Here is a 12344-nt window from a genome sequence, read left to right as displayed (position 1 = left end):
TGGGAGTGGAGAGGGGGAGGGGGGGAGGGGGGGAAGGGGGAGGGGGGAGGGGGGGAGGGGGGAGAGGGGGGAGGGGGGGAGGGGGAGAGAGGGGGGAGGAGAGGGGGGAGGAGAGGGGGGAGGAGAGGGGGGGAGGAGAGGGGGGGGGAGAGGGGGGGGGGAGAGGGGGGGAGGAGAGGGGGGGAGGAGAGGGGGGGAGGAGAAGGGGGGAGGAGAGGGGGGGAGGAGAAGGGGGGGAGGAGAGGGGGGGAGGAGAGGGGGGGAGGAGAGGGGGGGAGGAGAGGGGGAGAGGGGGGAGGAGAGGGGGAGAGGGGGGGAGGAGAGGGGGAGAGGGGGGGAGGAGAGGGGGAGAGGGGGGGAGGAGAGGGGGAGAGGGGGGAGGGGGGAGAGGGGGGAGAGAGAGGGGGGGGGGAGAGGGGAGAGGGGGAGAGGGGGGAGGGGGGAGAGGGGGGAGGGGGGAGAGGGGGGAGAGGGGGGAGGGGGGAGAGGGGGGAGGGGGGAGGGGGAGAGGGAGGAGGGGGGAGAGGGAGGAGGGGGGAGAGGGAAGAGGGAGGAGAGGGAAGAGGGAGGAGAGGGAAGAGGGGGAGAGGAAGAGGGGGAGAGGGAAGAGGGGGGAGAGGGGGAGGGGGGAGGGGGGGAGAGGGGGGAGGGGGGAGAGGGGGGAGGGGGGAGGGGGGAGGGGAGAGGGGGGAGGGGAGAGGGGGGAGGGGGGAGGGGAGAGGGGAGGGGGGAGGGGGGAGGGGAGAGGGGAGGGGGAGGGGAGAGGGGAGGGGGGAGGGGGGAGGGGGGAAGAGAGAGGGGGGGAGGGGAGAGGGGAGGGGGGAGGGGGGAGGGGGAAGAGAGAGGGGGGGAGGGGAGGGGAGGGGAGGGGAGGGGAGGGGAGGGGAGGGGAGGGGAGGGGAGAGGGGGGAGGGAGGGGAGAGGGGGGGAGGGGAGGGAGAGGGGGGGGAGGGAGGGGGGGAGGGGAGGGGAGGGGGGAGGGGGGGGAGGGGAGGGGGGGGAGGGGAGGGGGGAGGGGAGGGGGGGAGGGGAGGGGGGGGAGGGGAGGGGGGGGAGGGGAGGGGGGGGAGGGGAGGGGAGAGGGGGGAGGGGAGAGGGGGGAGAGGGGGGGGGAGGGGGGAGGGGGGAGGGGGGGGGGGAGGGGAGAGGGGGGAGAGGGGAGAGGGGGGGAGAGGGGGGGGGGGGAGAGGGGGGGGGAGAGGGGGGGGGAGAGGGGGGGGGAGAGGGGGGGGGGGAGGAGGGGAGGGGGGGGAGGAGGGGAGGGGGGGGGGGAGGAGGGGAGGGGGGGGAGGAGGGGAGGGGGGAGGGGAGGGGGGAGGAGGGGAGGGGAGGGGGGAGGAGGGGAGGGGAGGGGGGAGGAGGGGAGGGGAGGGGAGGGGGGAGGAGGGGGAGGGGAGGGGGGAGGATGGGAGGGGGAGGAGGGGAGGGGAGGGGGGAGGAGGGAGGGGAGGGGAGAGGAGGGGAGGGGAGAGGAGGGGAGGGGAGGGAGGGGGGAGGAGGGGAGGGGAGGGGAGGGGGAGGAGGGGAGGGGAGGGGGAGGAGGGGAGGGGAGGGGGGAGGAGGGAGGGGAGGGGAGGGGGGAGGGGAGGGGGGAGGAGAGGGGGGAGGAGAGGGGGGAGGAGAGGGGGGAGGGGGAGGAGGGAGGGGAGGGGGAGGAGGGGGGGAGGAGGGGATGGGAGAGGGGAGAGAGGGGAAGGGAGAGGGGGGAGGGCGGAGGGGGGAGAGGGGGGAGGGCGGAGGGGGGAGAGGGGGAGAGGGCGGAGGGGGGAAGAGGGCGGAGGGGGGAGAGGGCGGAGGGGGGAGGGGAGGAGGGGAGAGGAGAGGGGGGGAGGGGAGAGGGGGGAGGGGGGGAGGGGAGAGGGGGGGAGGGGGGGAGGGGAGAGGGGGGGAGGGGGGGAGGGGAGAGGGGGGGAGGGGAGAGGGGGGGAGGGGAGAGGGGGGGAGGGGAGAGGGAGGGGAGAGGGGGGGGAGGGGAGAGGGGGGGAGGGGAGAGGGGGGGAGGGGAGGGGAGGAGGGGAGGGGAGAGGGGGGGGAGGGGAGGGGAGAGGGGGGGGAGGGGAGGGGAGAGGGGAGGGGAGGGGGGGAGGGGAGGGGAGAGGGGAGGGGAGGGGGGGGAGGGGAGGGGGGGGAGGGGGGGGAGGGGAGGGGAGGGGAGGGGAGAGGGGGGGGAGGGGAGGGGAGAGGGGGGGAGGGGGGGAGAGGGGGAGGGGAGGGGGGAGGGGGGGAGAGGGGGGGGGGAGGGGGGGAAGGGGGGGGAGGGGGGGAGAGGGGTGGGAGGGGGGGAGAGGGGTGGGAGGGGGGGGAGGGGAGGGGAGGGGGGGAGAGGGGGGGAGGGGAGGGGGGAGAGCGGGGGAGGGGAGGGGAGGGGAGGGGGGGAGGGGGGGGAGGAGGGGAGGGGGGGGAGGAGGGGAGGGGGGGAGGGGGGGAGGAGGGGAGGGGAGGGGAGGGGGGGAGAGGGGGGGAGGAGAGGGGAGGGGGGGAGAGAGGGGGGGAGAGGGGGGGGGAGGAGAGGGGAGGGGGGGAGAGGGGGGGGAGGAGAGAGGGGGGGGGAGGGGAGGGGGGGGAGGGGAGGGGGGGGAGGGGGGGAGGGGGGGGAGGGGAGGGGAGGGGGGGAGGGGGGGGAGGGGGGGAGGGGGGGGAGGGGAGGGGAGGGGGGGAGGGGAGGGGGGGGAGGAGGGGAGGGGGGGGGAGGGGAGGGGAGAGGGGGGGGAGAGGGGGGGAGGGGGGGGAGGGGAGGGGAGAGGGGGGGGAGGGGGGGGAGGGGAGGGGAGAGGGGGGGGAGGGGGGGGAGGGGAGGGGAGAGGGGGGGAAGGGGGGGGAGGGGAGGGGAGAGGGGGGGGAGGGGAGGGGAGAGGGGGGGGAGGGGAGGGGAGAGGGGGGGGGGGAGGGGAGAGGGGGGGAGGGGGGGGGAGGGGAGAGGGGGGGAGGGGGGGGAGGGGGGGGAGGGGAGAGGGGGGGAGGGAAGGGGAGAGGGGGGGAGGGGAGGGGAGAGGGGGGGGAGGGGAGAGGGGGGGGAGGGGAGGGGAGAGGGAGGGGAGGGGAGAGGGGGAGGGGAGGGGAGAGGGGGGGGAGGGGAGGGAGGGGAGGGGAGGGAGGGGAGAGGGGGGGGAGAGGGGAGAGGGGGGGAGAGGGGAGAGGGGGGGGAGAGGGGAGAGGGGGGGAGAGGGAGGGGGGAGAGAGGGGGGAAGGGGGGAGGGGGGAAGGGGGAGAGAGGGGGGAAGGGGGGAGGGGGAAGGGGGAGAGAGGGGGGGAGGGGGGAAGGGGGGAGGGGGGAAGGGGGGAGAGGGGGGAGGGGGGGAGAGGGGGGGAGAGGGGGGGAGAGGGGGGAGGAGGGGGAGGAGGGGGGGGAGGAGGGGGGAGGAGGGGGGGAAGGGAGGGGGGAGGGGGGAAGGAGGGGGGAGGGAGGGGGAGGGGGGAGGGGAGGGGGGGAGGGGAGGGGGGAGGAGGGGAGGGGGGAGGGGGGGAGGAGGGGAGGGAGGGGAGGGGGGAGGAGGGGAGGGGAGGGGAGGGGAGGGGAGGGGAGGGGAGGGGAGGGGAGGGGAGGGGAGGAGGGGAGGGGGAGGAGGGGAGGGGGAGAGGAGGGGAGGGGAGGGGGGAGAGGGGAGGAGAGGAGGGGAGGGAGGGGAGGGGGGAGGGGGGAGGAGGGAGGGGAGGAGGGGGGAGGGGGGAGGAGGGGAGGGGAGGGGGAGGAGGGGAGGGGAGGGGGGAGGAGGGGAGGGGAGGGGGAGGAGGGGAGGGGAGGGGAGGGGGGGAGGGGGGGAGAGGGGAGGGGAGGGGAGGGGGGGAGGGGAGGGGAGGGGGGAGGGGGAGGAGGGGAGGGGAGGGGAGGGGGGGAGGGGAGGGGAGGGGGAGGAGGGGAGGGGAGGGGAGGGGGGAGGAGGGGAGGGGAGGGGGGAGGAGGGGAGGGGGGGAGGGGAGGGAGAGCAGATGGGGAGAGGGAGGGCAGATGGGGAGGGGAGAGAGGGGAGAGAGGGGAGGGCAGATGGGGAGGGCAGATGGGGAGGGCAGATGGGGAGGGCAGATGGGGAGGGGGAGGGCAGATGGGGAGGGGAGGGCAGATGGGGAGAGGAGGGCAGATGGGGAGAGGAGAGGAGGAGAGGGGAGGGCAGATGGGGAGGAGGGCAGATGGGGAGGAGGGCAGATGGGGAGGAGGGCAGATGGGGAGGGGGGCAGATGGGGAGGGGCGGAGCGCGGAGGTTGGACAGCGCGGGCAGGCGGGGCCAGACTTTGGAGGGCGGTTAGGGAATGGGTACATCTTTATGTTTCGCAAGTAAATGTGATGGGATTGACAAATGGGCGTAAACGTCGAATAGGTGTACATCAAACCGGGCCAGCATGTGTGCAAACAGGTGGCTTGGACTTGTTTTCGTCTGTCCTGCCCCACAAAAGTGTGGAATTCTGGCCTATACCCACCTGAACTGTCCCCATCTTCGGACACGGAGGAGCTCTCTGTGTCCTCATCATCTGAACTACTGCCTTCATTCTCCGGGTAATCAACGTCCATGTCTTCGTGATTGTTTTCTTTCTTATCTCTGGAATGAACCGGCATATTTGTGGCCAGTTTAAAAACAGATCAAATCTCAATCACCGCTTTTCAGTTTAATTACATCAAACGTTCAAAGCACCGCAACATAGCTTCCCGACCCGATTCGATGGTAACGGAAGGGGGCGGGAGTCTATCTCGACTAACTGACAACCCGATTGACCATACACAGCAATGGAAAGGGTGAGCTTTGTGCCGTAACCACCAACGGCACCAATCGGTGTGTAGGAGGGCGGGGCGTACAGGGATCGAATGGAACCGCGCAATCCGTTCCCTGTACGGGAACATGGTGTGTCTGTGCATCTTGGGAGATGTAGTACAAGCGCTTGGGATAGCAAGTTCATTATTGGTCAAAGGGAACTACGAGTCCCGAGAGGCTCTGCGGCTTCGACCCCCTCCGTCACCGGAGCAACGGGGAAAAAAGCCATGACAAAACACTGACGGAACAGTCGATAGACAACGGACTGTACTGTAGACCATTTCCACAACAAGCATTCGTATTTTGGTAGTAACCGCTTGACATAGGCGTTTGTTGCGATTTCAATTTCGCTGCCTGAGCGCAAATGTGAACCGTTTGGTTTTGAGTGTTCTGGAAACGCTCTGATTTCGATTGAGTCCGCCGGTTGTTTGTTCTGCTGAGACCCGCCATGTTGGTGACTGACGGTTGATCACTGGGCTGTGTTCGTTTAGCCGTTGCTTTCATGGGGTCGGCGTTTTTGACAAGTTTGTTTGCTTTTAGGCCGCGACCTTTATATTTTTTTCTCCTCAACATTTAAAAAAAATAAAGGTTGTGAAGGTGGGTGGGAAGGGTGTCTGGTATTTAACCAAGGAGCGGAATGTTTTCTAAAAAGCCTCACGGGGATGTTAAAAAATCTACACAGAAAGTCCTCGATCCGAAGAAAGATATTCTGACCAGATTGAAGCACCTGAGGGTTATCATAGGTCTGTATCGCGCAGCTGCTCATTGCAACAATACTGAAGGCAGTTTCTTGCCAGATCAGAGCGTGATATAATGACACGGAGCCCCTGTTTAGGGATTAATCCAGCTTTTGTTTGCAGTAGGCTGATCTGTTGTGTCTGCTTCCAAGTGGAAATCGTCAATATTGTCTGAATTAGTGTGGTTGGACATGGAAGTCTTGTTACGTTGGTTGTAGGACTTCATCCTTAATATTGTATTAGGCTGGATAAGATGTGCAAAAGTTTTCTCTTTATACAGGATATTTAAAATTGATTTTTAAATTTCGCTATCGCAGAAATTGAAATATTTACTGACCATGTGTGGGGGTAGTTCTCTAGTTGATCATAGTAATCATTGTAGAGAGTGGTTTGGTGTATTGTGCCCAGACAACACTCAATCGTGTAAATGTCATAATGTATTTCAAAAGGTATCTGGGGAAAAAACCACCTCCCGCTTCGTTGTTCAAATTAAATTATTGTTTGCTAAGCGGGTTGTCAACTCTGAACAGGAAACGATTAGGTTTGTACTATACTAAAATAACTTTAAGATTCGGGTGGTTTTCTGTGTGCCAGGCTTTTAGCAAAGCCCGGACACCCCCGCCCCCAAACATAAAGTTGAATAACCGTTTCTAAATATTTATTCTCGTAATTCATTACAATTTTAAATTGCATTCTATTAAATTATGTTGTAGTTTGACTGATTTCAAAATAGATTGAATGAAATATAAACAATGTTTACAAAACTCCGTATTAACTTTAAAAAATGTTAACTGAATACGTATGGTATTAAGCAATATGTTCATGATTCTGTTTTTTTACTTTAAATTGTGCTTGTTTTTGGTACCTCCAAGTCATTTTTACTTTTAGGCACACGGAATGTTTGTAATCCTCCATTTTTCTGTGTGGAGATGTATTTTACTCAAGGTACATTAACTATACAACTTTAGTATTGCTGGCAAGTTGCAGCAGCAATACTAAAATTTGTAACGTAAATTCAGAGTCAGGGCCTGAGCTGACTCTAGTAAAACAGCGACTTTTTAATGGACCTGCTACATGCACTCTTCAAACGTTTAAATTTTAACTCAAGCCCAGTGTTTTCTCTTGAATTGGAGAATTGAAGTTCCAACTGGGCAATGACTGGAACTACAGCTGTAGGTACCAGTCGCTGTATAGACGATTTATATAATTCAGTTTGAACAGAGGAGCTGAGCTTGTTTATTTTTCCTGACACATTTTGAAATACATTGCTGCATTTACTTTATAAGTGTCAACTGTGGCTCAGTGGTAACACTTTCAAATTTTGAGTAAGACCGTTGTGGGCTTAAGTACCTTCTTCTTCTTTGGCCTCCTTGTCTCGGGAGACAATGGGTAAGCACCTGGAGGTGGTTCAAGTACCACTCCTGACTTTAGCCTAAAACCTAGACTGACACCAGTACTAAGGAAGTGCTGCAATGTCTGAGGTCCATTCCTTTGGAAAAAATGTTAAACCCAGGCCCCAGCTCCCCTTAGGTGGATGTAAAAGATCCCAGGACAATATTTCGACGAAGAGCAGAGGGGTTCTCCCTAGTTCTCAGCTATCATTTATCCTTCAGCCAACTTCAGTAAAACAGATTATCTGGTGATTATCACATTACTGTTTGTGGGACTTGTTTGTGAACCTTGCTGTGTGCCAGTTGTCTGCTGCATTTATTACATTACAACAGTCACTACATTTCAAAAGTATTTAATTGGCAGGGATCCCCGAGATGTGAAAGGTTCTATGTAAATGCAAGTTCATTTTCTCCATTAATTACTATTGACAATATTCATTATATTTTGAAATCATTAATAGGAAAATTAAATGTAATTTCAATGAAAATGTCAATCTGACAGTCTTGCAGTTTAGTAATAGTAGGATCTTAGAGCACAGAAGGGGCCATTCAGCCTGGTGTGCCTGTGCGAACTCTTTAAAAGAGCTGTCCAATTTAGTCCTACACCCTACTTTTTCCCCGCAATCCTGCAAATTAGTTTTCTTCACAAACATGCCCAACTGCCTTTTTTGAAATTTCTTATGGAATCGGATTCCACCACCATTTCAGGTAGCGTGTTCCAGATCACAAGGAGCCTCTATGAAATAATTTCTCTCCTTTCACGTTTAGTTCTTTTGCCAATTATTTTAAAACTGTGACTTATTGACAAATTTGGTAGAGGAAACTGTATGGAGAAACGATCAATACACTTAATTTTTAAATATCTCTACAGGGTCTTTTAAACTTCTTTGCTTTAAGGAGAACAATCACAGCTTCTCCAATCTCTCCACATAGCTGAAGTTTCTCCTCCCTGGTATCATCCTGGTAAACCACCTCTGTTCCTCTCCAAGGCTTTCCTAAAGTGCAGTGCTGAACCAGTTATTTGTTAAAGGTTTAGCATGACTTCCTTATTTTAGTATTCAATGTCCCTATTTACGAAGCCACGTATCTCGTATCGTAAGCGCCTTATCAACTTGCCCTGCCACCTTCAAGGATTTGTGCATATGCACTCACAGGTCCCTTCGCTTTCCCTATCACCATCATACGATTTAGATTATAGTACCTCTCCATGTTTCTTCTAAAGTGCATCACTTCACGTTTATCTGCAATAAGTTGCAACTGCTATGTGTCTGCCCAATTCACCAGTTTATCTGTTTATATCCTCCTGAAGTCATTTACTATTCTCAAAATTTGTGTCCCTAGTTTTGTATCATTCGCGAACTTTGAAATTGGAATCCCTATACTCAAGTCCAGGTCATTTATATACAACAAGAAAAGCGATGGTCCTATTATCAACCCCTGGGGAACCCTACTTCATAATTCTCTCCAGTCAGAAAAGCATTGGTTCACTGCTCTCTGCCTCCTATCCGTTAGTCAATTATGTACCCAAGTCACCACCATCCCTTTTAATACAAGTGTTACAAGCCATTGAATGGTTTTTAAGGCAGAGATAGACAGATTCTTGACAAACAAGGGAGTCAAGAGTATCGGGGGTAGGTTGGAAAGTGGAGTTGAGTCCACAAACAGACCAGCTATGATCTTATAGAATGGCAGAGCGGGCTCAAAGGGCCAAATAGCCTACTCCTGCTCCTAGTTTGTACATTTCTATTTTTCAAACAAATCTGTTGTGTTGCTTATCAAATGCCTTTTGAAAATCCATATATACATCTACAGCACCATCTTTATCGACCCTCTCATGTTACTTCCCATTGAACTCCATCAGGTTAATGAGACTGAATTACCTTCAACAAATCTGTGCTGGCTATTACTTATTAACTAGCTTTTTCAAGCAAGAATTAATTCTGTCCTTGACAAGGATGCGTGGTAGACTTCCCACTACTGGCGTTCAGCTGACTGGCCTCTGATTGCCAGGTTTACCCCTCCCCTGTTTTGAACATGGTGTAACGTTTGCAATCATCAAGTCCTTTGGCACATTTCTCATATGCAACAAAGATTGAAAGAAGCATGCATTATTTTGTATAGAGAGTGATCCAGAATGAAAAGCCTGGAACTTTTATTAATGTAGGCACACTGATTTCTGCTGCCCGCAACCCCTGGCCTCGGTTTAAATCAGCTAACTTAGTGCAGATGGGAAATCAAATATTGGATTTTCTTGAACTGTGTTAATTACTCATTGGATGAACTCCCTGAGCCATTGTAAGAACTTAAATTTTACATATTTTTGTCAATCTTATCTATTTGCTCATAACCATAGAACCTCCTGCAATGGCTTCTCCTGCACGCTCCCTCAAGGATCTGTCTTTAGACCCTCCTATTTGTCATCTACACACTGCCCCTTGGTGACATTGTCTGAAAACACAATCAGGTTCCATGTGCGCTGATGACAGCCAGTTCTACTTGCCTCACCACCACCTCTCTGACTCCCTCCATTGCTTCTTTCGTGTTTTGCATTGAATACTGAATGAGCAGGAATTTCCTCCAATTAAACATTGGAAGACTAAAGTCATTTCTTTGGCCCATGCCACAAACTCTGTTTCCAAGCCAATTTAATTTGGCTCCCTGGACAATTTACAAACATAGGAAATAGGAACAAGAGTAGGCCAATTGGCCCCTCGAGCCTGCTTCACCATTCAGCTGGATCATGGCTGATCTACCTCAATGCCATTTTCCCACAATTTTTCCCCCTATCCCTTTATTTTTAATATCTCGGAATCTATCGATCTCTGACTTGAACATACTCAATGACAGCCTGCACAGCCCTCTGGGTTAGAGAATTCCACAGATTCACCACTCAGAGTGAAGAAATTCCTCCTCATCTCAGTCCTAAATGGCCTACCCTTTATTCTGAGACTGTGTCCCCTGGTTCTAGAACCCCCAGCCAGGGGAAAAGCCTTCCTACATCAACCTTGTCGAGCCCTGTAAGAAATTTGTATGCTTCAATGAGATCACCTCTCGTTCTTCTAAACTCTAGAGAATATAGGCCCAGTTTCTGCAATCTCTCCTCATAGGACAATCTCGCCATCCCAAGAATCAGTCTTGTGAACCTTCGTTGCACTCCCTCTATAGCAAGTATATCCATCCTCCGGTAAGGAGACCAAAACTGTACACAATACTGTAGGTGCGGTCTCACCAAGGCTCTAAACAAATTGTAGCAAAACTTCTTTTCTCCTGTACTCAAGTCCTCTTGCAATAAAGACCAACATACCATTTGCCTTCCTAATTGCTTGCTGCACCTGCATGTTAGCTTTGTGACTTATGAACAAGGCTGCCGAGGTCCCTTTAGATATCAACGCTTCCCAATCTCTCACCATTTAAGAAATACTCTGCATTTCTGTTCTTCAGACCTAAGTGGATAACTTCACATTTTTACACATTATATTCCATCTGCCATGTTCTTGCGCACTCACTTAGCCTGTCTCAATCCCCTGAAGCCTCTTTGCATCCTCCTCACAACTCACTTTCCCACCTAATTTTGTCATTTTATTTCTAAACTTTAACTTTCCTTCTGAAAGTCCAAGGAAAATATATTCACTGGAAAGCCCTCATCCACTATGATAGCTTACTGCACAAAAAGTTCTGGTACCCTAGTGAAATATAACTTATTGTTTCTGAATCCATGTTGACTGCTCCTTCGAGCCTCTTTGAAAAAACACTGATAGCAACCAGAATAATACTCTCAATACTACAGATATTAGTCTAATTTTGCTATCTCCATCTCCATTTGAAAATCTTTAAAATTTACTTCTTGGACTAAGCCTACGATCATCTCTCCAAATTTTCCACTACCTCCTTGTTTGATAATCACCATGGTCCCCTGTAAAGCAGCTTGGGATGTTTCATTGTATGAAAGGCAACACAAAAATATAAGTTGTTGCACAATATCCAGATTTGCATTCAATGTTTTTAGCCAGTGTAAATCAATTTTTACTGAAGCTGAAAAAATATTAATTACAGTTGTACCTATTTCCTCATTCTGTTCTTATGCATCAACCTGATAGTTGCAAGAATCTTCAAAAAAACATAATTCACATTGTATCTCCGAGGTCATACCAACTTTTGAAGGATGAGAAGAACATTCAAACTCTGACCTACATTTTCCTATTGGATTACTGAAAGGAAGCAGAAGAGCATGACATTTTCCTTTTTTTGACATGTTATTAAAAAAAAATGGTCGCTCTGCTAGACTATTCAGATCTTTACATAATAGCACTTCCCTTAAAATTGTTTCACTGTGCTCTTCCTTCTCCATTGCTGTCCCTTTCTGTTTGAGTTCTTCCTTACTTCTGCATCACCAGTGCCTTTGTTACCTCCAGACTATTTGGAGTTTTGATAGAGCAAGTAGGGAGAAACTGTATCCTCTGGCATGTGGGTCAGTAACCAGAGTGTTACGACCGAGGCAGGAGCAATGCAACGTCAATTCAGTTCCATCACTCCACAGGTTGTAACATATTATTTAAGTTTTCCCACCTAACCGGAAAACAGCCAAATTAAACACTCGAGTAACCCCCCAGAATAAAACAGAGCATCAAGTTAACTATTTATTAAAACTAAATCTTAAACACTATTAAGATAAACCTATGTCTAAAGACATTATAACTTATTTTAATTTAACTCCCCCATTCTCTCTCCACAATTAGCTGTTTAAGAATAAATAAATAACTGGATTATAAGTCTTTGTGGGTTATGTACTTTCCTGATGGGTGAGATATCCTAGTGTAAAAAGAATCAAATGCCACTCAAAGTCTGCATGCGGATTTGATGAAAGTCCTTCAATAGATAGGCATTCAAAGCACTTTGGCTGCAGCAGGCGTGTCACAGTTCTTTAAACAAACAGTATAGCAATTGGTCCGCTTGGATTTTAAAACTGGCAGAGTCTTAGTCGAAACTTGACTGCAAATTCCTGAAAGCACAGTCGATCAAGAGAGAGTCAATCTTGAAGCAAAGACTTGTTGAATTGGAAGTAAAGAAAAGGAATTTTGCTACCTCCAGCAAAACAAAGTCTCTTCAAATGTTCTTTTCCTCCTTAGGCTATTAACACAGCCTGTAGCTCATTGCAGAATTTCCGCTGAGAGAAATACAGCTCCTTCCTCCAATAAGCACGCTTTGCTAGTATCTCAAAACTGGTTTTAGCTGTTTTTTTTGCACAGTCGAATTGAAACATTATACCACGTGACCTCCTCACTCTCCTCCTGTTGCCTCGGTAATAGGTGCAGTTGGCACACTGTTTCAAAAGTTTCAAAAGACACACTGTTTTTAAGTAGAGTCTTAAAGGCACACTGCTCCAATCAGAGAAGAAACAAAACTGTTCTGTGACCAGTGGTCATCGATTTTAAAATAATTGGCAAAAGGGCTTGAGGGGACATTAGATTTAATGT

General features: G+C 53.7%; 2 protein-coding genes across 8 annotated transcripts in view; one reads left to right on the top strand and one right to left on the bottom strand.

Annotated features, from left to right (window-relative positions):
- The window catches only part of brms1la (BRMS1 like transcriptional repressor a), a 66235-nt gene extending 61557 nt beyond the window's left edge, over positions 1 to 4678 (bottom strand). The window contains exon 1 of the mRNA XM_068038157.1: positions 4414 to 4678. Coding sequence (XP_067894258.1) covers positions 4414 to 4549 — 136 coding nt within the window. The 5' untranslated portion in view covers positions 4550 to 4678. The remainder of the gene's footprint in view (positions 1 to 4413) is intronic.
- A 379-nt stretch (positions 4679 to 5057) lies between these two features.
- Positions 5058 to 12344, top strand: part of ralgapa1 (Ral GTPase activating protein catalytic subunit alpha 1) — a 382583-nt gene continuing 375296 nt past the window's right edge. For all 7 annotated transcript variants that reach the window (XR_010975714.1, XM_068039277.1, XM_068039282.1 and 4 more), the window contains exon 1: positions 5058 to 5485. Coding sequence is in view for 6 of the 7 variants with exons in the window: in XM_068039277.1 (XP_067895378.1) it covers positions 5380 to 5485 (106 nt within the window). In the remaining variant the exon portion in view is untranslated. The remainder of the gene's footprint in view (positions 5486 to 12344) is intronic.

This window comes from Heterodontus francisci, chromosome 9 (assembly GCF_036365525.1).
Source record: "Heterodontus francisci isolate sHetFra1 chromosome 9, sHetFra1.hap1, whole genome shotgun sequence".
Taxonomy (NCBI): domain Eukaryota; kingdom Metazoa; phylum Chordata; class Chondrichthyes; order Heterodontiformes; family Heterodontidae; genus Heterodontus; species Heterodontus francisci.
The sequence above is the reverse complement of the archived record's forward strand: the minus strand, read 5'-3'. Positions and strand labels throughout refer to the sequence as shown.